This window comes from Gallinula chloropus, assembly GCF_964237585.1.
Source record: "Gallinula chloropus genome assembly, chromosome: 15".
NCBI lineage: Eukaryota > Metazoa > Chordata > Aves > Gruiformes > Rallidae > Gallinula > Gallinula chloropus.
This window is the reverse complement of record NC_140100.1, coordinates 17,339,875-17,367,566: the sequence shown is the minus strand read 5'-3', so window position 1 is coordinate 17,367,566 and position 27,692 is coordinate 17,339,875. Positions and strand designations below refer to the sequence as shown.

Genomic DNA, 27,692 nt, shown 5'->3' with positions numbered 1-27,692 from the left:
GGCAGCAGCTTCAGGGCAGCTCTGAGACCTGGCGGCACTGACTCACAAGCACCACTTCTCTCCAGGCTGTTCTGGCTGCTGCTTTCTCCAACTCTGCTTTCCTACCTCAGACCCTCTGTCCCCTCTGCACTGCAGGCAAAATCCCCCAGCACAAGCCACACCTTGGGGGACATGGAACTCCTAAGGACCTTCTGCCCTAGCCCATGTCCTGTAGGGTGCAGGGAGACAAGGGGTGCTGCCCTTCACACCCTTCCCATCACAACAGTGCCTGCCATTCCCAGCCTTCTCTTTCCCTCTTTCATCCCTTTTGCCTTTTCTTGCCTCACCCAGCACCTCCCCGTCTTCTTGTTCCTGTCAAAGGTAAGTCCCTCTGCTCCAGAGGTTTCCTGGAGAGCAGCCTTAGCTGTGGTCATTTGGCAGGCAGAAGGAGAAAGGATGTTCAGCACATCATCGGTGGGCTCGAAGGCACCTGCCTGCATCCACGTCTGCCTCGTGGTGGGTTTGCACTGGGCTCAGCAGCCAGCTGTGCTGCAGCCCAGCAGCCAGGAGCAAGTGGTGAGGCCACCCCTAATCCCCCAACTTTCACCAATGGGTTTGAGGGTTGGCTGTCTTCAGGGAACAAGCAAAACTCCTTCTCCTCCCAGGGCTGAGCACTGATGCGTAGAGATGAGCCAACAAAACCATGGCTAAAATGAAGTGTGGCAAACAAGGTACAGAAACCTGCCTGGGTTGTCCTGGGGAGAACAGATCAGCCAGTGGGCAAAAAGGATGCGGCTCATCACCCCCTCTTCCTGCCCCCCTCCACAGAGCACAAATCCACAGGGATGTGACTGAGAAAACACTGTCACACAGATTGGACAAGGTCAAACTGCCAAGCCCTTAACCCTCCAAGCCTGGCTGACTTGCCAGCGTGGGTTCTTGGGGTTGATGGCACACGCAGGCACCCAGTGCCTCATCCCTGTGGTGGCACAGAGAGAGGAAAACCTGCTGGTGGCTCCTCATGGGACTGTGGTTTGAGGTGCTGGCCCTCCTCCTCCAGCACAGCTCAGCCAGTGCTGGCAGCTCCTCTCCAGCCCAGTACTTCTTCTGACACAGGCTTGCCAATCCCATCACAGCTACCTGTCTGCAGCTACAAACGTCCCTGCAAAAGTCCCTTCTTAAGGCCAACACCCTGGCCAAGGACAGAGACGTTCAACTCGGGTCTTATGCGAAAGGAGAACTCACGGGGCCCCCTAAAAGTCTCAGAGGGAAAAACAAGATCGATATTCGCAGAGATTTGTAGGATGTTTGTGCCTGAAAACAACAGCTGGGACCTGGCCTCTCTTTCCTTGCCCACGGAGCTCCCGGGTTAGTGTGTCACCGCTCTCCCCCGCGCTCTCACGCCGTGCCCTCCTCCTCGCTCCCTGACGGCTTCGGGGCTGCAGAGGTTGAAATTCCTCTTCAACGCACTCTTGGCACCAGTGAAAAAGCAGCTACAGTTCTAGCTCACCGTGCATTGCTCATACTTACAGCTTAAACATTGCCTTCTACTCAAAAGAACAAAGATAAAATGTCAGGAATTCACAGTTTTTATTCTCTTTCTCATGCCCACCCATCTTCCCCTGCCATCCATGCCAATGACTCAAAGTCCTCATCGTACCGTAGCCTTTGCCAGCGTGGTGCTCAAAGGGTTAACAAACCACGGCTTCTTGGACACATAAGACATAAGCTCATTCACCAGTAGGAACACGTGGACGGTTGTGTTACAGAACACCTTAGGGCTTCTTGTAGCGATTCTTTGGGGTCTCGCCACAGCCGGTGATGTCGCAGGAGAGAACGTTGGGCTTCTTCCCCAGGCCAATGCTTCCCAAGAGATCGGGAAGCTCGCGGGTGATGGCCTTCTCGATCTTCTCTAGGAAACACCCTCCCATGTAGGAACACTGCTGAGACAGCAGCTTAAAGCTGGTGATGGGGTTGATGCCAAAGAAGTCCTTGTAAGCCTCGCGGTTGGGGAGGTCAAATTTGCTGACATTGGTCTTTGCCAGAATGGACTTAAAGATAAAGAACTTGTCAGGATCTTCCACAATGTCCCTGAACACCAGTTCCCCATCGCTAAAGAAGGTCATTTTGTCCTTGTAGGTCTGTAGATAGCGATCGACCAAAAGGGCGTGGATGCGCACCCGGATGGCGTGCTGGCGTATGAAGGCGATCTTATTTTCCATCCTGTTCTCAATCACCTGGTTGAGATCTTCCAGCAGCGATATCTCTTCTTTGAGGAACAGGTCCTTGTGGGTGTCCGGATGGTACTCATGGGGCCAGAAGGAGCTAACGTACACCCTGGGCGGCTCCGTGACGTTGATGAGAGGAGCGAGGCTCCAGAATAGGGCGCCGTAGACTCTCATCAGCTCCTGGGTAGCCAGGCTGTCAGCTTTGTTCAAGATGATTCGGATCTGAGACTCGCGGCCCTTCAGCTGTCGGAACAACATCTCCAGCTCCAAGCCCACGTCCAGCTTCGTAGGGTCAAAGACGACGAAGATGAGGTCGGCCCTGTCGATGAACCACTGGCACACGTCGTTGAACGGGTAACCTTGGGGAAAGGAAAGAGAGAAATCCAGCAGAAATGGCCAGTGCAGGATGAGCCCCTCCAGGTCAAAGGATAGATACACCTTGAGCCTGCCGTGCATCACCCCCTGTCTGGGTTGGACAGGGTGTGAGGCCTGGTGGACTTCCCATGCAGCCCAAAACCTGTTTCTCACCTGCTAAAAACACTTTGGAGTTTCTCAGTGTGAAAACCCATCCCTGTGTCTGGGCCTGTCTCCCTCAACCTCACCTCCAAAGCTTCTCCCTGCTGCAGGCCACACATTCCTGCTGCTCCCATAAGCAGGTATCATCTGCATCATTGCTTTCCTCAGTGGGCACCCAGTAGGGCAAGAAGCCCTGCTAACCTGTCCTGGCATCCCTTGTGCTGTGGGGATGGTGCCTCTCTGGGCACCAGCCCTGGGCAAAGCCAGGCTCTGAGGGCGAGATATGAGGTGTTAAACACTGAGTGGGGCAGAGAACCCACACCCTGAGGAGTCCCCAGCAAACACCTCACCAAAATGCCTGGCCATCACATCTCCAAGCAGCAGGAATGGCTGCTCTGGCTGGTGACAGCCAGGATGTTCCCCAGGCCCCAGCTGCTGTGGCCGTGGACAGACAAATGTCACCATCCCCTCCAGGGAGAGACCCCTGTTGCAGCCAAGGCTCTTGCCCGTTGCGTCCCAGCCATCCTTGTCATCTCACATCGCTACAGCATCTTTTCTGGAGTTCCTCAGGTGAACCCAGTAACCCCCTACCTCGTTCTTGCTGCTTGCGGTTCTCAATGATGCCTGGCGTGTCCACGAAGGTGACTCGCTCCAGCAGCTTGTGGGGCACCTCGATCCCTATCAGCTTCTCCAAGAAGTTCTGCCCAAACTTCTCCAGGGGCGAGAAGGAGCGAGCGCTGTCAGCAGCCATCACGATGCCCTCGATGGTCTTCAGCTTGGGGCCGTGCATGATGACAGTGAATTCGGAGGTGGTGGGTTCTGCCCCTGCCCAGCAACAAGAGGAGCAACGAGATGTGAAATCCATGTCGGACAAGGGACGTGCTGGGGCTGGCCTGGGACTAGCTGGAGAGCTTGGGAGCATCGCTCACTTGCCAAGAGATGCTGGGGGAACGCAAGCAGCAGGGCCGTGAAATTCTCACCAAGCCTCTTGAGAAAATACCAGTGGGGCTGTTTTCTGCAGGTTGGGTTGTTCTGGAGGTGGCCTGGCTGCACAAGGTGTCCCAGACAACCACCTCCCAGGAGTCCTCATTGCTGTGGATGTCCGCCCTCGGCTGCAAGGTGGCACCCATGGGAGCAGGGAGGGCAGAAGGGGAATGGGTTTTCCCATGGGAGGGTGAATCAGTTGGCTGCACACGAGGAGGGAAGGGGAGAAGACGAGGTGAGCTGTGCTTGTGATGTGACCGCTGCTCTCGCGGTCAGGGTCAGGGGCGGTGAGCCCTGCACTGCAGGATGGGGATGCTGGGTGGCGAGATGCCCTCCTGCTCCCCGGGGACCGTGGGCAGGCCCCAGGCCGTGGTGGGAAACCAGATCACAACCTCCCTGCTGTAAGAGGGAGGGGGAGATCACAGGGATGCAGACAGGCAGGTACCAGCACGCCCTTGGCCCGGCAGAGAGGGAGCAAGCGTGGTACCTGTGTAGAGCTGGTAGGGAGTGTCATCCAGCCCGAGGAGGTAGTTTATCATGGAGGATTTGCCGACGCTCCACGGTCCCAGGAATAGCACCATTGGCTTGGAAGTGATCTCCCCATCTGCAGAGAGGGGAAATAACAAGAGGAAGTGAAGGAACAATAGCCGTCGCCGCCACACCATTAACTCCCGACTGTAACGAGCATCCCATCCGAGCGGCACGGCGGCGCTGCCAGGGGAACAGCCACCCTCCTGGGGCTGCCAGCCATTCGCGAGCCAAGGCACGGCCCAGCCATGGGCCCGGTGTCTGCGGGGTGTCACCATGCTCTGCGGGAGACCCCCCCTCCTCGCCAAACTTTGTCTGACCTTCTCTGAGGTTTGACCTTTCTTAGACTGCAGGGAGGGCTTGGAAGGTCTTTTCAATCTCAGCTCAGTTCTGGTTTAGCCAAAGTGAGTCTGGGGCTGGCTGCAGAGGGGAGTGGTGTTTGAAGGCAGCCGCTGCAAAGCACGCGCCATGCGGAGGAGGTGGCCGTGCCGCAGCCAGGCGAATGCCTCGTGCAAAGGGGGGGTGGGGTGGTTTAAGGAGCAATGCTGTGGTAGGGTGCTTGGTAAGTGCATGGGCTGGCTACCTGCATCACATTTCCACCATACCCTCACAAAGAGCTGCCCCCGAGATGTGGGTCCCAGCCCTCTGGACAGGCAGAGGGTCCCTGCCAGTGTGTGGGCTGGGTGCAAGGCTCCAGCCCAGCACTGGGCAGGCAGGCTGGGCAAACCACTCCGGTTTTGGCTTGGGGAAAGGCAGGAGGAGAATGAACCGCTGTCCCCACCCTGCACCCCCACTCTCCAAGTCCCAGAGTTTGCTAAGGGGCTCCAAGAGGCTGGTGACGGCCTGTAAGGACATGTCCTGATGCCACTCAGTCACTCTGGGAGCTGAGAGGTCCCTGGACACAGGCAGCCACTGCCCCAGGAGCAATCCCTGCTCGCACGGGACTCAGGCAGTCAGGCTGTGCCCACACTGCTCAACCCCCAGCCCTGAAGCCACTGCACAGGCCGGCGGCAGAGCCAGAGGAGCCCCTGACCCGTGCCAGCCCCTAAGCCATGCCCAGGACAGCCAGGAGACCAAGTCAGGCTGGAATGGAAGTAAAAGCTGGATGAGCGAGTTCCCGTTAGTCAGAACCTTCCCCTTCAGTAAGAGCATTGATGTAGCCAGATGAACCCAGGCAGGAGATGGTGCTGGGAAAGCCATGGTGGGAGGTATCAGCCAGCAGAGCAAGCTGCAGCCACCCTGCCACAGCATCAACCCAGTGCAACCCACATGTCTGCTCAGCTGGGCAAGCAGCAGGGGCTCGCTTGCCCCCATCCTATGAGGCACAGGCTTGTGCATTTCCCCCCATCCCCTCCTGCACTCAGGACAGGAGAAGGTCTCAGCCAGGGCAAGGGCTGGATGCCACCACAGTAGCTGGGAGCTGCTGTCCCTCAGCCAGAGCTGAACCTTCCCCCATGGCCCAGAGTGAGGAGGTGCTGGTGCAGGACCCGCACTTGCCCTCAGCACTGTCCCTTTGGCCTCACTCCAAAGGCAAAGCTGTTTTCCCTGTGGTGGCTGGGAGACCCCATGGCTGCTGCCCACACAGGAGCCAGCAGCTTTCCTCTGTTCCCGAGGCAGGGAAGCTGCAAAGCCCATCCAGTGCCGAGCTCCAGCTCTCGAGGGTTCTGGGGGCACTGCGTGGGGGCTCCACACCAAACCCATCCCACCATGGCTGCAGGAGTTGGGCAGGGCATACCAGCCTGCTCCTGCCGGCATCTGCCCATTGCAGGGCTACCGTGTCCCTGCTGGGGAAGGGAGTGGGCTGGGGACATCTCTCCATGGGGTACAGCTCCATCCTTGCAGCCCAACCCTGACCCCAAAGCAGAGAAGCCACATCCAAACCGGGGGACAGCCCAGCCCGCTGCCTGCTCCCTGCCCACTGCCTGCTCCCTGCTCCCTGCCTGCTCCCTGCCTGCTCCCTGCCTGCTGCCTGCTCCCTGCCCGCTCCCTGCCCGCTCCCTGCCCCCTGCCCGCTCTCTGCCCTCTGCCTGCTCCCTGCCTACTGCCTGCTCCCTGCCCACTGCCTGCTCCCTGCCTGCTGCCTGCTCCCTGCCCGCTCCCTGCCCACTGCCTGCTCTCTGCCTGCTCCCTGCCCGCTCCCTGCCTGCTGCCTGCTCCCTGCCCGCTCCCTGCCCACTGCCTGCTCTCTGCCTGCTCCCTGCCCTCTGCCTGCTCCCTGCCTGCTGCCTGCTCCCTGCCCGCTCCCTGCCTGTTCCCTGACTGCTCCCTGCCCGCTGCCTGCTCCCTGCCCACTGCCTGCTCCCTGCCTGCTCCCTGCCCACTGCCTGCTCCCTGCTGCCTGCTCCCTGCCCGCTACCTGCTCCCTGCCCGCTGCCCGCTCCCTGCCTGCTGCCCGCTCCCTGCCCACTGCCTGCTCTCTGCCTGCTCCCTGCCCGCTCCCTGCCCACTGCCTGCTCCCTGCTGCCTGCTCCCTGCCCGCTGCCTGCTCCCTGCCCGGGAGCTCTGCAGACCCAAAGTTTTCTTCTCACTCGGGACAAAAACAAATGTTGAAACCTCAGCCTCGGTTATTAATCATTCCCCTGCGCCACTCCATCGCTCCTGCTCTGTTCACTCGCCGGCTTTCATTTGGTTTCAGATTATTATTATTGCTCTTATCATCATCACCATCACCATCCTGCCCTGTGATGTTGTGCCAGAGGTTTGGGGCGGATCCCCATGTGCTCTGCCATAAGGCGTTGCTGGCCAGGCGTGGCTGTGTGAACACGGCAGCCGTGTGCCCCTGCAGCAGAGCAGGCAGACCCCAGCCTGGGCACCCATGGCTTGTCGAGCCCATCCCTACCCCCTACTTTGGGAACGGGGAGCTGGAGCCCATGGGCTTTGCAGGCAGCGCCAGCCACAGGGTCCTTGTGGCTCCCTGGGTAGCGGCACCCGGGAGGATGCGAGGCCATGAGTGGCTCCTCTCTGCTGCTGTCCGGGGGCTGGAGGAGCAGAGACCACCTCCCACCGGGGAGGGTGCTGGCCTGGCATCTGCTACCACCGCATCTCCCTGCTGTGTGTGTCTACCACCGATTTGGGTCCCCTCGATGGTCCAGCCCAGGGACAAGAGCCAGTCCTCGCGGCGGGAGGGGAGGGATGGCGGCGGCTCCATCACCGCGGCTCTCTCCAGCCACCCTGTGGCTGCTCGCTCCCAGCCCGCCCTGCCTCTGCTCCCATCCCTCTGCCAAAGCACCGGACACATCCTGACAGCATCTGCAGAAGCAGCCGCGTGCTGGGGCGCCATCGGGCCCTGCCTGCGAACGGAGGGGTCCCCAAACCTTGCACCCCTTCGTCTGTGCTCCTGCTTAAAACACAGCAGCTTCAAAGACAGCTTCTCTAGGGTGCTGGGTTTGTGGGGTGCCGAGTGTGTTGTGATCCAGAGATCTGCTGGGCAGACAAGGCCAGGAAGGTCCTGCCAGCTGCAGAGTCTGTATTTCTCTCCAGCTGTTCAGCTCTGGGGGTAGGAGAAATTTGGATGCCCAAATAGTTTGGGTTTTTCCCTGAACTGTGGCTTTCTGGGAGGTTTTTTCCTCATTGCTTGCAATGCCAGGCTGCCCTTGGGTGGGAGCACTGCTGCTCTAGGACTGAGATTAACCTTGGTCTTATCCCTCCTTGTCCTCAAAGCCAGCAGAAGTGCCTGGTGTCAGCTCACACCCCACCCCCTGATGTTACACGCCTGTCCTGAGGATGCCAGGCAAAGTGAAGGACACAGCAAAACCTCCTCCTTCTCCTGGTTCAGACTGAGCCACTGGCACAAAGGTCTTGCTCTGTCCTCAAACCACCCAGGGAGGTTAAAACACCAGGGATGCCATCCCTGCATCAGCCACACTGCCATCCCAGCCCTGTACCCCAAACATCTCCAGCCACTCTGCCTTCTACATGGATGTGCTGCTCAACAGCCCTTGGAGGGCGACTGGTTTGCTTGTGAAAAGCCACAACAGTCCACCCAGCACAAGTGCCTGCAGACAGAGGGACAGGCCCTGTGTGGCTGCAGCCCGCCCACGTCGCACTGCCCACACAAGCAGCACACGTGTGTGCGCCTGTAGCTAGAGATGCAGAGAAGGCAGCTAGTGAAATAGGCTATATATATATCTCTACCACCCTCTCTGCTGCTGGCAGGCTGGCACAACAGCAAGTCAGGGGCCTTCCAGGCACTGGTAGGGCTCCAGCTGCATCCGGGACCGGGGTGTGGAGGAGCTCGTGGTGGCGGGATCGGGCAGCGGGGGCTGTGGGTTGGGCATGAGGGCCAGAAGATGGGATTTCCCTGCCTTGTGTCGCAGCAGGGACGTTGTCCCCATGGCCCCAGCACCAGGGAGGGGCTGGGTGTTGGCTGGCACTTCCTGGCCCATCTCCTGTCTCCTGCTTCTCGGGGGTCACCTGGCAGGATAGGCAGGAGAGGAGCCAGCTCTGGCTTGTGATGCGGCTGAGGCCATCGCACGGGGACCAGCCTGTGGGACAGCTGCTGCAAGCTCATCGGCTTAAGCTCCAGCCTGGGGTGAACAGGGGTGGGTGTTCAGGGAAGTTTCCCCACAGAGGAGGGTGAAGGGTGGGCAGAGCTCCCTGGCAGGGTGGGCTGTCTGCTGGGCCTCTCCGGTTCGTGCTGCGGGCAGGAGATTGCCCCGTGGCCCCACCACAACTGCCTGGGAAACATCACTGGAGCAGCAAGCAACCTCTTGAGCCCAGGAGGGAAAAGTGTCAGAGCCTGGGTGAGGCGGGGATGCAGAGTCAGGGCTGGGACAGCCAGTGCAGTGACACACGTGCTGAGCTCTGGTAGGGCTGGTGACACCAGCTCTGGGCTGCGCTGCAGCAGGCCGATCGCCGGGGTCTGCTCGGCGCCCGGGAAGCGCGGGCTGGTTGGGGCGGGTGGGCAGGGAAGGGCTTAGGCAGCGCTGGCAGCATGCGGGGAGCAGGCAGCGGTACCAACCTGTGGCCGAGGAGCCCAGGGTGCGTCCGGGGTAAGCTGTTAGCGGGGGACACGGGGAAAGAGAAAAGGTACCGTGAGTCCAAGGAGGGATGGGGCTGCCCGGGTCTGGCCCATGCCGAGGAGGGAGCTGAAGACTGAACCTGGCCTTCTCCAGGGTGGGCAAAGCCAGCGGCTGGCCGCGTTCCCAGCGGGAGAGAAGGAGTTGCAGTCTGTGAGCAATGAGACCTGCAGCTACCGGGACAAGCGCTAAACCGGGGCTGTGGCGCGGGGCAGCCCCAGGAAAGGGGCTGGGACACACCTGAGACAGCACCCCAAACCTCCTGCCCTGCTCAGCAGTTAGTGCCTTCACCCAGAAACAGAGCCCGACAAGCCGTGGCTGGGACTGCACCCAGCACTGAGCGCCCCTGTAGCACGGCCACCCGTATGCAGCCCGAGGGTGGCAGCTGGGAGGTCATTCCCTCTACAGGGACACTTGCTAATTGGCACATAGACAGTAATTAAGGCCACCAGCATGCACCATGAAATGGCATGGCTTCACAGCAAGCTTCCCATCACCGGATGGGGATGGTCCCTCGGCGCTGAGCGAGGGGCAGAGCATGCAGGCAGACCCAGCCCAGGGTGCACAGCATGGGGCGGGACGGCAGAGAGAGGCGGGAGGGTGGCAGGGAAAAGGAGATGGCACCTGCTGAGCTTAAACCTGCTGCAGCAGAGGGTGAGGGGTGCAGAGAGCAGCCCTGCTGAGAAGGACCTGGGTGTCATGAGGGATGAGATACTCCACATGAGCCAGCAGTGGCTCTGGCAGCTGGGAAGGGCGATGGGATCCTGGGTTCTATCAGCAGAGGGGTGGCAGCAGGGACAGGGAGGGGATTGTCCCTCTCTGCTCTGTCCCTGTGGGGCCCCAGCTGGAGTCCTGTGTCCAGAGCTGGGGCCCCAGTACAAGAGAGATGTGGGACTGCTGGAGAGGGGTCAGAGGAGCCAAGAAGATGATGAGAGGGCTGGAGCAGCTCCCCTATGGAGAGAGGCTGAGGGAACTGGGCTGGGTCAGCCTGGAGAAGAGAAGGCTGTGGGGGGACCTCATTGCAGCCTTCCAGTCCCTGAAGGGAGCAGAGGAACAGGAGGGAATCAGCTTGTTCAAAGGGTAGATAATGGCAGGACAAGGGGGATGGAGTGAAGCTGAAGGAGGGAACGATTAGATGAGATATTAGGGGGAAGTTCTTTCCAGAGAGAGTGGTGAGGGGCTGGAACAGGCTGCCCAGAGAGGGGGTGGATGCCCCGTCCCTGGGGGTGTTCAAGGCCAGGTTGGCTGGGGCCCTGGGCAACCTTGTGTAGCTCCAGGCCTGGAGGTTGGTGTCCCTGCCTATGGCAGGGGGGTTGGAGCTCTGTGATCCTTGGGGTCCCTTCCAACCCAGACCAGTCTGGAATTCGGTGATTCTAGGATTCGTGGCTGTACCCCAGCAATTCAGAGTCTTAGGCTGGCAGTGAGAGTCACAGCTCCCCCAGGACATCATCCACACACGTGTGCTCGTAAGCTGCAGGGAGCAGGGGGCTCCTTGGATTACACTGCCTGGGGCACAGAAGCGGAATGGGTGGGAAGGAGACAAAATGGAGGGCTGCCCTGTAATGGAGGGGCGAAGGTGCTCGCAGCAGCACCCCTCCATATTGGCTTACAGCTCCAAAGGTCACACATATTCCATGACAGGCCTGCCCCGCCACTCTCCCAGCTGTCCCGCTCCTCCCAGGCAGCTGAGCTGGCAGCTCTGCGCCCTCCAGCCTCCCCCTGCCATGGGGGTGGGCACCAGGAGGGAGCCTGGGGGCATCTCCTGGCTCCCCAGGGGCATCCTGATGTGATGAGCCCACTCAGGGCACGGCCACGATGCAGAGGAAGCGGCTGATAAGGCTCCCAAAACCCCACCTTGTGAAGTGGAGGGGGTTCCCTAGGCCAACCCTCTAACTAATTTGCAGGTTTCTCTGATTACACTGCTAATTAGGGATTGGAACAAGCTGGATCTGTGGGTATTAAAAGCATACTGCTGGGCTTCAGCTCTCCAGGGTGAGTTGTATGTGCCTAGGGTATGGTTGGGGCGTCAGTGGGTCTCAAGACTTTTGGTGCCAGGAGCTGTGTCTCTGCTGGGAGTACAGGCAGGGCTTCTCCTGGCTGGGATGGCTGCAGCAGCCCAGCATTGTGTGCTCTCCCATGGTCTGGAAGGTGGGGCTGGAGAATATGGGATCATATCTGCGGTGCTGGCAGAGGGGCCTTGGGAAAACATGAGGGTTGGTGGTTTCCTTGGGATCTGGGAGGGAGGAAGCCAACAAGGGCCTGAGAAACATGTGTTTTCACCCCCAAAATAGGGAGCAGGGAGGTGGCTGCTTGGGTGTGGGGTGTCCTGAGCAAGGCAACAGATTGTGCCCTGGGGCTGGGGGCAGCGTCCTCTGGCAGTGAACAGCAAAGCAAGGATTAGAGGCTGGGAGCCCACCGGCTGCCCCTGAGACCCCCAGTGTCCCCCAGGTTGAGCTGACAGCAAACACGGGCGCTTGTGCTGCCACCAGAGCAGCTTGCAGAGGTGTTGCTGAGCGTGTGAGCTGCTGGCTGGAGGCAGCTGGGGCAGGGCAGGGCAGGGCTGGGCTGTCCCTCCGCGCGGTGCCACCGCCGGAGAGACCGTGGGGATGCACACTGTGGTGCTGACCACCCTACAGCTCCCCTTGCCCCTTTCCCAGGTACGTAGCTGTGCTGGCTGCATGGCTGTGGGGTGCTGGGCTGCAGGGCTGGCTGCAGCACAGTGTGGTGCTGTGACATCCCCAGTCAGCATCCCGTGTGGCAAAGCGGATCGTGGTCCCCAGCTGCTGGCAAGCAGCGCAGAGCGAGGCACAGGCAGCGACACAGAACTAGCTGCAGGAGGTAGCTGGGCACAGCTCATCTTTTAAGAGACCTACAAACTCCCCTCCAGGCTCCCTCTGGGTGCTGGATGATGTCCAGGGTGCTCTGTCCCCTGATGGGACAGGACCTGAGCTGATGATGAGGACTCCACAGCTCTGTTCCCATGGGTCCTCTCTGCCTCTGAGCTGGTGATGGGCTGGTTGGGTGTGGAGACATCAAAGCCTGCTCACAAAAGTGTCCAGCGCTGATTTAGGAGTTGAGTTTGGGCTGCATTGGGGGTGCCTGTAAAGCAGGGCTTCTGCTCAAAGGGGTTGTGTCCCAGGGGGCTGCCTAAATGGCTGTGAGGCCCATGTGCTGGTGGAGCAGAGTCCAGCTGTAAGAAGAAGATCTATGAGGGGGTGTAGGTCCTGTCTCACCATGAGGAAGGACAGGCTGGAAACCTGGGGAGGGAGACAGAACTTCAGGATGAGGAGGGATGCTGGCAGAAGGCTGCTGTGGGCGTGCAGCCCTGGGACACGGGCAGCAGGGACTCAGGCATCCCCTGGCTGCCCAGACAAGCACAGGGGCATCTGGGCCTGACTTGGGGCAGGAGTAGGGGCTCATAGGAGAGTTACCAGACTTGGGGCATCTGTGATTGGAAAATGAAGCTGCTTGTGTCATGTGGGACATGTAGTTTGAGGATCTTGGGGCCAGTGCTGTGCTTTCTTCTTCTGCAGGGACATGTGTATGAGTGGGGCCCAGCACACCCCACTGTCTGTGGCCATGGGGACCTGATTCCCTGTGTCTGTAACTGCTGCGGGGTGGAAACGCTAATTCCTGGGCTGAGCAAAGGCTGCTGAGCTTGAGGGACAACCTGCCCACATGGCTGCATCCCATACTGGGCAGGAAGGATGCCAGCTCCAGTCACCCCCTGGAAGCTCATCCCCAGCCTTGAGAGGTTCTGAGCTTCCTTGCCAAGCCTGCTTCACCAGGCTGTGATCTCTGCTTGGCACGGGGACGGGGCATTGATACTGAGCAGGTGGAGGACCCAAAGCAGGCAGAGGTCAATGCTCAGCCTACACAGATGGTCCTGACAGCAGATGGGCTGAGGCAGATGCAGGAATGCCTGCCGCTGGGTTCACCAGGGCATGTCCTCTAAGCCCAGCGTGTTCATGGCCTTCCTGGGAAGCTGCAAAGGAAGACAAACTATGGGAGCCTTTCCATGAGCCGCCCTCCCTGCTGTTATCTGCAGCCCAGTGACCTGATGGCGCCGCACACCCCGTGTTACCTGTGATCTCGTGCTGCCTCAGCTCGTTGTATCTGTAGGAGTGCTCCAGGGGCTTGATGGAGGAGTGGTAGATCTTCCTCAGCCGCTGCAGGACTCCTGGGGGGTAGAAGCATATGCAGGTGGGTGAGAGGCAAAGCACACCGGCCTGGTTCAGTCCCTCCTGGCTGAGCTGCTAGGCATTCCCTGCAGATCTGGAGGGTGACTCAGGCACTTGGCTGGCAGTCAGACCCTTGGCCAAGCAGATCCCAGTCACACATTTTGATGCCCCTCCCCACTGAGGTTTCCTGCTGGGCACTGTCCCCATCTGCTGCCGGTCTTGCACATGCCAGCAGCTGATGGAAGGAACACCTCTCGTTAATGCTGTTTAGCACTCAGCACTCATGATCCCAAAAGCCCTCCACCATGGTGCCAGGGACCTATGGCACAGCCCCATAGCTCCTGGCTAGAAAAAAGAAGGAGCTTTTACCACAGCAGCTTTTAACTGGTTCTTTCTCCTCCAGCAGCAGGAAGCCTTGTGACAGCAACACCCCAGAAATAATGGGAATACAAATCCAAGCTTACTACCAGTCACCCTGGGTTCCTCTGGGCAGCAGCACAGCTGGATTGGGCTGATGTACTGCCTGCATGTTCCAGCTTCTCTGCCCTCCTCGTTCTTGTACACCCTTGGGGCTGTCTCTAAAATACCCACAGTGTGTTAACCCCAGAGCAGCAAAAGAGCTGTGTATTGAAGATGTGGTGTCGCTGTGCCCACAGGAGGGAAGGTTGAAACCAAGATGCTCTAGGGAAGGGAAATCCCCTCTGTCCAGGCTCTGGGTGCAGCAGAGTGGTGAGGAGCCTGTCCTGCAGGGATTGCCTGGCCCAGGGGCGCAGGGCATGCACAGCTGGGTGCCACCTCACCTGAGAAGTCATCAGCAGGTTTGTCCTCATTCAGCTTCAGGGTGTTCTCCAAGTGGGACCGGTCACGCTTGGTGGGCTCGCTGGCATCTTCAACCTCTTCTGGGGAAAGAGGCAAGGAGACCCGTTACCCCCGAGCTGGGGACTCCATGCAGGAGCTCACACAGGCTATTGCCAGGGGAGGGCAGGGGGTGGCACATACCCCCCAGCCCGTGGAGCTGGAGTCTGCCTGGGCACCTGCTGCTGCCTTTGGCGCACAGAGCGGCTTCTCTATTGCGAAGGCTGCTGGGGAAGCGCTGTGGGCAACTGCTCGGCTCCGAGGAGACACGCCGGGTCTGCCCAGAGGCAGCGAGAGCGGGGGATGAATGCAAAGGACGTGCCTGGAAGGGGCTCCGGGGCCAGGCTGTAGTGCAGCACCCGCGGCACCTGCTGCCCCGGGGGGCCCCTGCCTGCTCCCGCGCTTTCCCTGGCAGCTGCAGCTCCTGAGGGCTAATCCTGGGCTGCAGGCATGCTCTGCCCTGTCCCTCTGCCGTCCACAAAGTTACACGCTGAGCCAGACATGAGGATGGGCTGGAACTGGCTCTTGAGAGACCGGCCAGCCTGACCCGTCCTGCCTACCTTGCTGTTGCAGTGGGCTCTTCCCACCTCTGCCCCCATATCAAGCTGGGGCCCTGCATTAGGGTGGCCCTGGGGACCCCATAGCTCTGTGCCAGGCCTGGGGAGCATGAGATATGTGCCTTCACCTGGGGCAGGCACCCTGATGGCCCTGAAATGGGAGACAGAAGTGTCCTTGCCATGGAGGTGCTGGCCCCATGAAGCTCCAGGTGCTTTTTGGTATCGGGAGCTGGGCTGGGCTTTAGTGGAGGTTCAGGGACAGCTCTGGGGATAGCTGTGGTCAAGATTTTTGGCTGTTGCCTGGGCCAAGTGGGGCACTGCCAAACTGTGGGGCTGTGTTTAGTATCTACCAAGTTTTAGGCTGAGGAAGAGTTTTTGACTTGCCAAGTAAAGCCACAGAGACCAAACCAGGTTTCCCTTTCAGCACAAATGGGAACCTTCTGAGCTGGGACATAACAAACGAAAGTAGAAAAACTCAGCTGGGTCCAAAGGTTGCTGCCCAACCCATGGGCCAAAATCCACAAGCATTTCTAGGAAACCATGGTGGGGGGCATCTCTTTTCCTTAGCTGGCCTTTCACTGACCAAACACAACCCGAGCTGGTGCTCTGGCAACTCACTGGTCTGAATTAGCTCTTCACACCTTCCCTACGAGGCGTGGGCAGGTGGACAAGAGACCCACCAGCTCAGGCAGCATCCTGCCCTCACGCTAGGAAAGCTGGGGGTCTGGAGGGCTCTGAGGGTGGAGGATAAAGAGCCTTTAAGAGGTCTATGCTTGCTGAAAGGGGTGTTAAAAATCTTATCCATATCCACAGCCCAGAGGAGAAATCATGGGCTTAGAGTGCAGCATAGGAGGTGCCATCCAGCTTTGGTACTGCTGCAATGGATGTCTGCATCGCAGGTGTCTGCAGGCTCCTGTGCTGCCTTCGATGCCTGCAGCTGGCCCAGCCGTGCAGGGTTAGGGGCAGGCATGGCAAACACAAGCGTTAGGACAGGGCCATGCACTAGGCGCGGTTTAAGGTGCCAAGCTCAGCTCCGCCGGGGGTTGATAGCAGGTCACTCTCGCTGCTACAGCACACTGACAAGACAAGACTCCAACCTATCTGTCTGTGGTGGAGCTTGGGGGCAGCTGGGTGGGAGCTGGGGCCCACTGGGTGCTCTGTTTCTTCCAGTGATGGCTTGTCTGCAGGGGAGTCTTGTGTTGCTGGTGGGTCTTCCACCACTGCTGGAGGGTCTTCTGTTGCTGGTGGGTCTTCCACCACTGCTGGAGGGTCTTCTGTTGCTGGTGGGTCTTCCACCACTGCTGGAGGGTCTTCTGTTGCTGGTGGGTCTTCCACCACTGCCCGAGGGTCTTCCACCACTGTTGGAGGGTCTTGTGTTGCTCGTGGGTCTTCCACCACTGTTGGAGGGTCTTGTGTTGCTGGTGGGTCTTCCACCACTGTTGGAGGGTCTTGTGTTGCTGGTGGGTCTTCCACCACTGCCAGAGGGTCTTGTGTTGCTGGTGGGTCTTCCACCACTGCCAGAGGGTCTTCCACCACTGCTGGAGGGTCTTGTGTTGCTGGTGGGTCTTCCACCACTGCCAGAGGGTCTTCCACCACTGCTGGAGGGTCTTCTGTGACTGGTGGGTCTTCCACCACTGCTGGAGGGTCTTCTGTTGCTGGAGGGTCTTCTGTGACTGGTGGGTCTTCCACCACTGCTGGAGAGTCTTCTGCTGCTGGTGGGTCTTCCAATGTGTCACCACAGGGAGGGTCATGGCAGCTGGTAGGGCCATCCCTGGCTTCTCCCTTGCTGGCAGCTGCTGGTTTGCCATGGCCATTTTTGCCAGAAGCACCAGCCGCTTCCTTGTCACTCCCTTCAGCTCCATTCTCTGGCTCCACTGGCCCAGCACCATCTTCTTTAGACTCTTCCTCCTCCTTAGACTCTTCCTCCTCCTTAGACTCTTCCTCCTTAGACTCTTCCTCAGACTCTTCCTCACCTCCATCTTCCTCAGATTCCCCCTGCTCACCATCTTCCTCTGAGCTCTGCTCACCCCCTTCCTCTCCCTCCTCAGGATCCAACACTGCTCTTGGCTTCTCCATTTTCTCTTCCCCAGGCTGCTCTTGCTCTTCAGAGGCTCCTGTCTCAGTGCTGGGCCCCTCATCCTCTCTGGCCTGGGAGCTGTCTTGTTTGCCAGACCCTCGGTTCCCTTCGTAGCGTGCTGCCTCAGGGGTGCCCAACGTGTTGTCCTCCCTGCGCCTTTCCTGGCCCTTCTCCATGGTAGTCTCCTCTGGACGGCCATCCCCTGGCCCCAAGGGCCTCAGGCCACCCGCTGGCTCTTCCTCCCCCTCTCTATGTCCCTCCTCAGTGGTGCTGGGCAAGGACACGTTGGGAGGGCCGGCATCTTGGTCTTCCTCAGGGCTGCTGTTGGCTGCCTTCTCCTCCAGCCTGGGCTCTGTGGCTGGCAAGGGGCTTTCGGCAGCACCGCCGACATGGTCCGTGCCGGGGGCGTGCGGCTCTAAACGATGAGAACAGCTCAGTCAGTCTTACCCGCGCCGGCACGTGGCTACTGGGGCACCCATCAGCCCCCCCCATCAGCACGGATTGGGGGGGGGAGGGCCTTGAGGGAGGATTTGGAGCTGTTAACAAGAAGTTTAAACTCTTTCCTAAATCTTCTCTAGTTCCAGCTCAGTTTTGTGTCCCTGTTGCAAGAAGCTGGGTGCAAAGATGTGTTCGGGGTGGGGGTGGGGGGCAAAGCTGATGCTAGCAGGGGGCCCTATGGCTGCGCTGGCGCTGGCTGCCCCTCGCTCGGAAGCACTGCAGGAAGGCAGCAAAGCAGCCCTAAAAAATGGGGGGAGGGGGGGAAGATTGACAAAAAGCATAGCTTGAGGGGCTGTGGGTACTTGGCAGGTGAAAAGGGCTCTTCCCCAGCCCTGCATCGGGAGAGCGTCACACCAGCGGTGGCTGGGCGAGGGGTGAGGAAGGGGCGAGAGGGGCTCCTGGCACAGAGCCCTGTGTCAGCACAGAGCCTTGTCTCAGCCCAGAGCCCTGTCTCAGCACAGAGCCCTGTCTCAGCCCAGAGCCTCTCCTCTCCACAGGCCACAGCAGCAGGGCTCAGGAGCTATTTATTGTGAGCATCCCTTCACCAGGAAAGCATTTGCCGCGCTGTGCGGCTGGCGGGGACACAATGAGTTTGTCCTGGAGCCTGGGAGAAGCCATCCGTATTTTCCATAGGCCTCCAACTGCAATTTACCATTAGTCAACGGGTGCCAAAAATAAAAGCTCCCCAGCTATATGTGTCTCCGTTACAAACAGTTGCTGCTGGGCTAAATAATCCTCCGAAACGTCTAATGCCTGCATACCAGGGGAGCGTTTCAGAGGGAAATAATTCCTTTGTACTCCAGCTGGCAAACAGATGCCAACCAGGAAAAATACTGCCACCTCCACCCAGGCTGCGGGGAGAAGAGCGGGCAGCTCCGGGCACCGATGGCAGCCGGCCCTCTCCTTCAGCTCCTGCACTGCGGCCATGCCGTGGGGGCCACTGTGTCCTACAGAGCATTGCCAGTGCCCCACCAGCTTGGCAAAGCCACGGCGCTGGGTGGCTGAGCCAGGGTCAGCGTGGTGCCAGCCCCAGGCCCCCTGAGCCAGTTGGGATGCCGGGCAGGCGGTGGCACCTCTCTCTGCGCCGGGACCGGCGGTGCTGTTAGCTGGGGTTCAGGCAGCCGGGGGCCGAGCCGTGCCAGCGGCAGGCGGCTGGGAGGGATGGGCTGCACCTCACTCTGCCAGGGTTTCCAGTTGCTCTCGTGTGCAGCCTGGCACAGCGGAGCTGCCGCTGCTGCTGCGGCCCCTGGCCCTGCCGAAACCGGATGCATGGGTCACCCTTGCTTTGCCCTCGCCGACCTCCTCCGTCCTGTGCTGGCACAGGGCTCACAGGTGCCTCCAGGCTCCCTGTTCAGCTTCCAGCTGGAGAGATACAGGTCACGGGCAGCTTCCACCCGCCTCCCTCCAACTTGGAGCACCCCTTTCCTTTGGGTCACCTTCCCCTGGGACCCCTCAGGAGCTGCTTGAAGGGGAACATGCTACATCTGAGCTGCAAAGCCCCAGGTGGCTGGGGGCCAGCATGTCCCTTCCCAGCCCTGGTGACCTAGAGACCATCCTGGATCTGCTGAGGGTCCCCTTGGCGGATGGGGTCATGGATATGCTCATCTTGGCCTCAAAACAGCTGGTAACCCAGAGGGCTGGGAGAGGAGTGTGGCCCCTCAGGCGGGTGTTTGGGGAGGGTCAAGGCAGGTGTGGGGGAGCAGACGAGACCCTGTGCATCTCAGGGCCTTTGTCTGGGATCTGTGTGTCCCCTCTGACCCAATGCAGGGGCACAGAGGGGCTGTCACCCACCACAGCTGGGCTTAATGCCTACCCCAGCACGCACCATGAGCCCTCTCCAGTGGGAGAAGGGAAATGTCCCCCAGGCAATCTGTCTGGGATGTTCCTGCTGGTGTGCTGCTCACGGGCTTTATTTCCTCTGACCTTCAAGGTCTTATATAAAGTTCCTCTCCCCTTCCCACCTCCTTCTCCCTCCTATTCTCCCTACATGGTCTCCAAATCCATCGCAAGGCAAATTGTGCTGATCTGCAGATGGCCAGCCGATGAGCAGCGAAATGGGCCGAAGGTTACGGGCTTAACACCCTCTGCACATCCACCAGAGGCTAAAAATACAGCCCAGCAACTGTACGGGGGGATGAGGAGGAGCAGCTCGGCAGGGGGTGCGGATGGGGAAGCACCGGCCCCCTCAGCCGCTGGCCCCAGCCCCGCGCCCGCTGCCGGCCAAGGGTGATGGCCACACCTGGGGCTGGTCCTGCAGGTCCCCGTGGGCTCCCAGAGGGAATGGGGACAGCCACGTTGTAAAGTGACACCCGGGCTCCCCTTGTTCGCACCCTGCAATGTGCTGGGTGGCGTCAGAGAGGAGCCCTCGCCCTGCTCCCCTCCAGGACCTGACCTCCCAGAGGGTTCTTGGCTCAGGCTGCCACAGATCTGCTGCCTGTGGGGCCCATGGGGATGGCTCCCAAGGGGTGAATGTCACCCTGCTGCCCTGTCCCCTCCATCCCTGCTGTATGGAGCAGCAGTGGCACTGCAATGGGTGCTGCAGGAGGGACAGTCCCCGAGGAGCGCGGGCTGGCTGGGAGGGACGGATGGGCACAGGTGGCCCTGGGAGGGACGCTCTCCCCCTCCAGCAGAAATAGGAGCCCCACACCCGGGGCTGGCTTTTTGCACACCCTTTTCCCCTGCTGGGATCCCAGCCCCCACAGCACCCAGACAAATTATCCCCCGGCTCCTGCAAGTCCTGCCCTCCCCTTGTGATCCCAGTGGGGTTTGGGGGGGGACCTTGCACCCCAAAACTGCTTCTTGCCTTCGGGGGAAAGGCACAGCTGAACAAAGCCTGAAGGCTGAGCTCTGCTCCGACAAAACCCTTTAAAAACTACACAGAAAGTGGCTGGACTCAAAGGAGCTGCTGCCCCGGCACACTGGCTGTCAGCTGCCCCGTGGGGGTCTGCTGGGATGGACCCCAGGGGATTGTGATGCTCCCTGCTGCTGCTGGCCAGCAACCTGACTGCTGGAAAAAGTAAATCAGAGCCAATTAGCCCCATGAGCCTGACAAGCCTGGCCTTTCTGCAACCAGCAGCCCTTCCCAGGCGGGAGGCAGGGCCAGGGAAGTGCAAAGCAGGGACCATGCCCCTCACCTGGACTCAGGCCTGGATGCCCCAGCCTTGTAGCACACCCCTGGGCACACAGCCAAAGAAGAGCAGAGGATGGCATCTCCTCCCCTCTCTTCCCATGCCTCGGTTTCCCACTCTGCGCCATCCCGGCAGAGCCCAGTGCCGCAGCCCAGCCCTGAAGGAAGTGCCCAGGGTTTTATTACCCTTCAGCAGCTCCCATGCCAAGCACATCAGATGCCAGCGCAGCTGGGAGCCCAGCTCCAGCAACCAGTTTGGAACTGGCCAGGCAAACACCCTCACCAAGAAGCCCAGAGGACACAAGCATGAAGGTGGCCAAAGATGGACTTGGCTCTCCAGCCCCTCATGCACTCTGGGATGGGATGCCCAGCCACAGCATCCTATCCCAGAGGCTTCTCCATCCCAAGGCACCAACAAAAAACAAATACTTTCCCTTTTTTTTTAATGCAGAACCCAGCAGGGGCATAGGGAACAGCTCTGCCAGACTAACTTGACCTCATTTGTGAAGGAGATTTTAAGTTCAGTTGAAAATGAAAATAAAGGCATTTGATCTCTAAAAGTAGTCCTCTAGAGCTGCATGATGTTGTGATTAAGAAAGGGTGAAGAAACCCCACCAGGACGCACCAAAGGGAGTAGAACCAGGCTCAGAGCTTTCTAGATACGGAGATGGAAATGGGGAATCACTTCTGCAGGGTGTTTGTTTGACTGTGTCCCCACAGGGTGCCCACCCCCTAAAGATCTGGAAGAAAACGTGAAGTCCTGCCTTGCAGAAGCTGTGAAGATCAGGGAGGCAGAAGAGAAAGCAGCCACGACACCTCATCTGGGGAGATCTGGGTCTGTAAGTGAGCAGATGTCACGCTGTACGTCCAGGAGCACCTCCCTGGGCTCTGCAGCCCCAGGGGGTGCTGAAGGACCAGAGGGAAGCACTGTGCGGTGGCTGGGGCTGGAGGAGCCTTTCTCCAGAGGAGGAACTCCTGTGAGGTCATGCTGGTCCTGTCCCCAGCCCTCCCACCATGGGAGGCTTTACCAACCCACCCCAGGGCTTCCCTGGGAGGCCCAAGGTACATCCTGCACACACTCAAAGGGAGTCCTTCACAATAAAAAGTCACCGAGACAGGACAGCCCTTGGACTTGTCCACCTGGATTTTAATGCCTGATGATCTGTTGTCCCACAAGATCCTCAAACCCTTGGGCAGATTCAGGCAGAGATGCTGCCTGGCCATGGCAAACAGCGGTACTCAGCCCTGGGGATGGGGAAGGAAGGGTTAGATGAGATATTGGGGGAAGTTCTTTGCAGAGAGAGTGGTGAGGGGCTGGAACAGGCCCAGAGAGGGGGTGGGTGCCCCATCCCTGGAGGTGTTCAAGGCCAGGTTGGATGGGGCCCTGGGCAACCTTGTGTAGCTCCAGGCCTGGAGGTTGGTGTCCCTGCCTGTGGCAGAGGGGTTGGAGCTCTGTGATCCTTGGGGTCCCTCCCAACCCAGCCCAGTCTGGGATTCTATGATTCCAGCTTGGCCATCACCCCAGGACAGGCCTGTGTGGCCCTGAGTCCTTCCCCATGGCGAGGGGGCGGCGGGCAGGGCCGGGCCTGGCACTGGGGCTGCACTACTGCTGCCAATGGCCCAGCCTGGCTCGGGGAGCCCGGCCAGAGTCTCCCCAGCCCCTCCGGCAGCCCCCGCCGGCACACGAGCTCTCCGGCTCGCTCGGGCTATCGCTTACGAGGGAAATGTCCCCAGGGGCCAAAAATAGCTGCTCAGGGCCCTGCCAGGCCCCAGCACTGCTGCCATCCCTGCAGCGCCCGGGCAGTGGGCGGGTCTGTCAGCAACTCGGTCACCCCGCACCCGGCTGGGCTGGGGTTTCGGTGCCCGTGCTCCAGTGCAGGGACCTGACGCCTGCGTGGGGCTGGCGGGTCAGGGAGCGGGCACACGGCGGGGACGTGGGGACACAGTACACCCAGCGTTATCCCTGGGCACAGTGCAGCCCCACACCATCCCCTGGGGACCCGCTGGTACCCCAGTGCCACCAGGGCTGTTCCTGAGCGAGGTGTCCTGGCTGTCACCTACACATTGGGCCGCGGATGGTTGGTGGGAGAGACTGTCACCACCCAGCCAACCTGCCCAGCATCTGCCTGGCTTTGCTCAGCCAGCACTTTGGGAGAGGTGGGGCACCCATGGGGACCGGGATCTCCTCCAGACAAGGTGCCAGGGATGTATATGATGACCAAGGGCTATGGGTGGCTGTGGCACACCAAGCCTCATTGTGGCTGTGATATCCAAGGCTAGTGGTGCCTGTGATTGTGTTGATGCTGGGGGATGAGGGGCTGGAGGGGAGGGGGGTGTCACTGGACACAGGTCCTCCACTTCTAGAGAAGCTCGTTACCCTGTGAAGATTGGGGTGGGGAAGTCAGGACTGGAAGAAGTGGAGCTCACCCGTGGGTGATGTCACATGAAGTGACACAACCCAGACAGTGGAACTCACACCAAGGATGATCTATCCTAGGAGGTGGATCCCACCCTGAGCTGACACATCCTGGGTGATAGGAACCACCTATGATGGAGACATGGTGATGGAGCCCATCCCAAGGTGACACCTCCCAGGCTGAAGCAGGATGAGGCGTCCTGGGGACGGTGGCCTGCATTGACTGTCACCAGGAGTCTGCCAGCCTCACAGTGCCCTCTGCCCTTGCTGCAGGAGGATACCAGTGTGCCAAGACTTTCCTCGACTTGAGAAGGCTGTGGGGGGGACCTCCAAGCCCCTTCCAGTCCCCTGAAGGGCTCCAGATCTGGAGAGGGGCTGGTGCCCAGGGCAGGGAGGGCCAGGCCCAGGGAGCGGCCTTCAGCTGCAGGAGGGCAGCTGGAGAGGGGCTGGGGGCAGAAATCCTTCCTGGGGAGGGGGGAGGCCCTGGCACAGGGTGCCCAGAGAAGCTGGGGCTGCCCCTGGATCCCTGGCAGGGTTCAAGGCCGGGTTGGATGGGGCTTTGGGCACCCTGGGCTGGTGGGGTGTCCCTGCCCATAGCAAGGGGGGCACTGGATGATCCTCAAGGTCCCTTCCAACCCAAACCAGTCTGGGATTCTGACTCCTCACCCACCTTGGAGGTGGTGATGGCACAGCCTGGCAGAGCCCTCCCACTCAACCTCATGAGGACTGGGGGCACCAAGGGCTCCTCAGGGTGATGCTGCTGAGCACAGCAGCTGGGCACTGCCCTGCCAGCATCCCCCTGGCCCATTCCCAGTGGCTGCAGGGACTTGCCATGGCTGCCCAGCCTGGAAGGGATGGCTGGGCTCTGCCCGAGGTGTGAAGACAGGGAGAAGGAGCCCTTTTCCCAGGCAGGAGCAGGGATGGAGCAGCAGGGGAGCACCCTCGCCCTGAGCCATCACCCAGTCCTGCAGTGGGTGCTGAACCCAGCAGGGTCCCCTGGTGCCACCGGATCTGCCATGCCCTGGCAGTGTGTCCCGGTGCTATGGTGCATGGCAGAGGACAGCGCCTCAGCCAGGGTTCCAGGGGACTCTGCACCCTCACAGCCAGCTGTGAGGACCCCTGGGGACCTGACTGTTTCCCCCAGCCAGGGGTATCACAGCAGGAGGAGGGGGACCAGCTTTGCACAGACCTCTTTGGAGGGACACCACAGCCTGAAACCTGGCCAGGCTCTACCAAACTCCACCTGTCCCTGCTCTGCCACATGCAGCAGTGACCCTTCACTTCCACACCCTGCCACTGCCCACAGAAAAGAGCAGCTTCACTCCAGAGTCCCCCCTGCTTTGTGCTGAGATGGAGGTCGGGGTGGTTAACCAGGCCATGCCCCCGCACACTGGAGGAGCCATCCCTACCCAAACCCTGAGGATCACACCCTTCACACTGCACCAGTGAAGCTCACAGTTCCTTACTGGCACCGTCTCCTTGGCAGGTTAAATGGGAAGACAAGACCCCAAAATGGGAACACACACCCCCCTCTCCCCCAAGGTATCTCCTGAACCCCAAAGGAGCCCAAGTCTGAGAGCCAGGCTGGGTGCCAAAAGCAAAACCAGACTGCCAGTGCAAAGCCACCAGCCCTGCAGAGCAGAGCCCTGGGCAGCAGATGGGCCATTGCTTCCATCTTTTCCCAAAGCTACAGGACTGGGGTGAACTACCAGATACCCCCAAGCAGGAGATGCCAAGGGTGGTGGGGCCTCAGGGGGCCCCAACTGCCCCTCAGAGCAGGCTTGGGGGCTGCAGACCCATCCCCAGAGCCTCCTCTGAGACTGGTGGTCCCAGTGCCAGGCAGAGCAGGGTGCTGGGGATACAGTGCCCAACACCGTGCCTGGCCCCACGGCGTAGCCCAGGCCGCTGCCTCGCTGTCTGCCACAGCTCAGGCTGCACCAGCCCCTGCACCAGCCTGGGCACAACCAAGAGCTGTGCTGGTCATCACCCACCCTGGTGGTGATGAGAAGCCCAGCCTGGGGTGGCACCAGCCATCGGCCATGCCTGTAGAGGACCTTTCCACACCCCCCCCCATCCCCAGAGTGGAGCTGCAGCCCGGCGGAGGTCACCCCACCACTGGTGGGGTGCGTGGCTGACCCTGACCCCCTTTTATTCCCAAGAATGGTCCGAGATGCCCTTAAAAGGCCAAAACTCGGCAGGGCCGGGGGTGCCGGGTGCTGGAAGGCGGCAGCTGCGGGTGCCCGCGCGCGGGGCCGCGACGGCGCAGGGCCGGGGGAGCCAGGACGGCTGCAGGGAGCACAGTGTCCCCTTACACGGCTGTTTCCATACTTAGCCACCCCCCCACCCCCACCCCCCCCCAGCAGCGCGGCCATCGGAGCCCAGCCAGGCAGAGAACCAGCCCAAATTAACTCAAGGGCAAGCAAGGGTACCGGCGATGCCGCCCCGCCACACGGCCCCAAGGGACGCCCAGCCAGGGACAGGGGTGCTCAGCAGGGATGGGACAGCTCAGGGAAGGGGGTCTGGGGGTCACCCAAAGCTCTGTCTTGCTTGGCAGGTCCTTGGGTGGGAGAAAGACACCCCCCCCCCAGGGTGAACAGTCCACCCATCCTGCTCTGGCTATGGGGTGCCCCAAGCAGCCCCCTCCAAGTCCCTGCAGCCCAAAACCAAGACACATCAGCACCCATGGGTGACACTAATGTTGGGCACATTGGTGGCAGCACAGCCCCCGTGCCCAGCCTGTGGGCCCCCACTCCAGCCCCTCCTGGCCACATCCCCCCCCCATGTTTCCCTGAACATTTTGGGGTGACCCAGCAGAGCAGCAGGTCAGCCCGGACAGCCATACCCCTGCCACCCCATGCAGCTCCTGGCACCCACCCAACCCTGGGGTGCAGGCTGGGCTCACCGGCGCCCACAGCCCCTGTGAGCACCCACAGCTCCGTGGGCACCCACAGCCCCACAGGCACCCACAGCCCCTATGAGCACCCACAGCTCCGTGGGTGTCCCGCAGCTCCATGGGCACCCACAGCCCCGTGGGCACCCACAGCCCTACAGGCACCCACAGCCCCTGTGAGCACCCGCAGCCCCATGGGCACCCACAGCTCCGTGGGTGTCCCGCAGCCCCACAGGCACCCACAGCCCCTATGAGCACCCACAGCCCCATGGGCGTCCCGCAGCTCCATGGGCACCCACAGCCCCATGGGCACCCACAGCCCCACAGGGCCCCGCAGCCTGTCACGCAGCCCTACCTGCGGTGCCGAGGAGCAGGAGCGAGGCCACGCAGCAGCAGAGCAGGTTGAGGCCCTTCATGGTGGCTGCCAGGAGCTCCCTGCCGCTCGCTGCCTCTATTTATACGGCGGCAGCGGGCGCGGGGCAGGGCAGGCAGCTGCCGCCACGGCCAGCACAGATGCTGCCGCCACCCTTCATCCGCTCCCAGGGGGCCCTGGGGATGGGGAACGGGGCACGGCGGCAGCGCCGGGAAAGGCTCAGGGCAGGGACGTGGTGGCACAGGACACCTCCTGGCACAGGGTCCCTGGGGTGGCACTGCCCACACAGGGTCACTGTCCCCATAGCGGCATCCCACTGGCATGGGGCAGCGGGTCTCCTTGGGCTGCCCCGAGCTCCTGCAGCCCCTTTTGGGCTGGAGCAGGGTTTCAGGGAGGGGCAGAGCTGAGCTCTGTGGCACCACAGAGGCCCCTGCCCAGCCCCAGAGGCAGGTGCCCCAGGCACTTTGACCTGGGCTGGTTTAGGGCCCCCTTGAGCCATCACAGGTCTCCAGCTCCAGGTCAAGGGGACATACCCCCTCCACCCTGGGGGTGTCCCCATCATCACACCAACATGGCATGGGGCTAGCAGCAGGGTCACAAGCTCCTGCCACCCTCACTTGCAGGGGACAGCCACCCAGTGCTGTCCCAAAGCTGGGCTGGGGTAGAGTAGATCCTGGGCTCCATCACTGGAGGAACTGCTTTTGGGGGACCATGACCCAGCTTTTTCTTGGGGAAGGGACCAAACTGGGATGAAAAGAAACAGCCCCCCTTCCCCCAAGCCTGGTTCCCCCCCACCAAAGATTGGGAGGAGGGGGAGCCCCCACCCTGAGATGGTGTGGTGGGGAGGGAGCAATGGCAGCTGGGCAGTGTGGGGGGGTCATGCTGTGTGAGGGAGGAAAGGGAGACCCACAGCCATGGGGGATGGTGTGGGGAAAGATAGGTGTCCCCCAAAAAGCCATGGAGAGAGAGATGGGTGTCCTCACCTCAGCAGCACCATTTGGGAAGTCAGCAGGCCCACAGAGTCATGGGAAAAAACAAGTGCTGCCCCCAAGCCACGGCAACACCCCCATTCCTGTGGCACCACAGGTGCCATCCCCAGGGCACAGAGGACCCAGAGCCTGCCACCATCTCCCCCTCCCCCAGCCTCACTAAGCCCAACCCCAGAGCCAGCCCCCCAACCAGAGTGGGGAGCTGAGTCCTGACACACTCATAGCATGCGCTGGCACCTCTGGCAGGGCTGAGCTTTTAAATATAGGCCAGCTGCTCAGCAGGAAACCCCACCAGGGCCAGCATCCTTCTGCCTTTGCCTCCTGCCCACGCTTCCCAATGCAGCCAGCACTCCCCTGCCCTCCCCACACCCCCCAGTGAGTGCCCAGTGTCCCACAGGGGCCAGACCTGTGTGTCCCCCCGCCAAAGGTTAACACAGGGACTGAGCTTCTAAAAAACCAAGTACAAACTTTATTTT

General features: G+C 60.7%; 1 protein-coding gene across 5 annotated transcripts; it reads right to left on the bottom strand.

Annotated features, from left to right (window-relative positions):
• Window positions 1-818: 818 nt before the first annotated feature.
• SRL (sarcalumenin) lies at window positions 819-26,380 on the bottom strand. 5 transcript variants are annotated; one of them, XM_084271330.1, is made up of 8 exons: window positions 26,210-26,380; window positions 15,944-17,338; window positions 14,235-14,333; window positions 13,338-13,433; window positions 9,196-9,231; window positions 4,195-4,311; window positions 3,315-3,548; window positions 819-2,566 (listed from the first exon to the last, which is right to left on the bottom strand). In XM_084271330.1, the coding sequence occupies exons 1-8, from the start codon at window positions 26,268-26,270 to the stop codon at window positions 1,755-1,757; spliced, it is 2,850 nt and encodes a 949-aa protein (XP_084127456.1). In that variant the 5' UTR covers window positions 26,271-26,380; the 3' UTR covers window positions 819-1,754. The 5 variants fall into 5 exon arrangements, with proteins under 5 accessions (XP_084127456.1, XP_084127457.1, XP_084127458.1 ...); XM_084271331.1 differs by having other exon boundaries at window positions 14,235-14,330; XM_084271332.1 differs by lacking the exon at window positions 9,196-9,231.
• Between the last annotated feature and the right edge of the window lie 1,312 nt (window positions 26,381-27,692).

Excerpts from the sequence above, each read along its gene's own strand:
- SRL (XM_084271330.1), bottom strand. The coding sequence starts at position 26,270 with ATGAAGGGCCTCAACCTGCTCTGCTGCTGCGTGGCCTCGCTCCTGCTC. Across the intron at positions 13,434-14,234 it reads ACCTGCTGATGACTTCTCAG|GAGTCCTGCAGCGGCTGAGG; the intron begins GTGAGGTGGCAC and ends TCTACCCCCCAG. Across the intron at positions 4,312-9,195 it reads CCTGGGCTCCTCGGCCACAG|ATGGGGAGATCACTTCCAAG; the intron begins GTTGGTACCGCT and ends CCCTCTCTGCAG.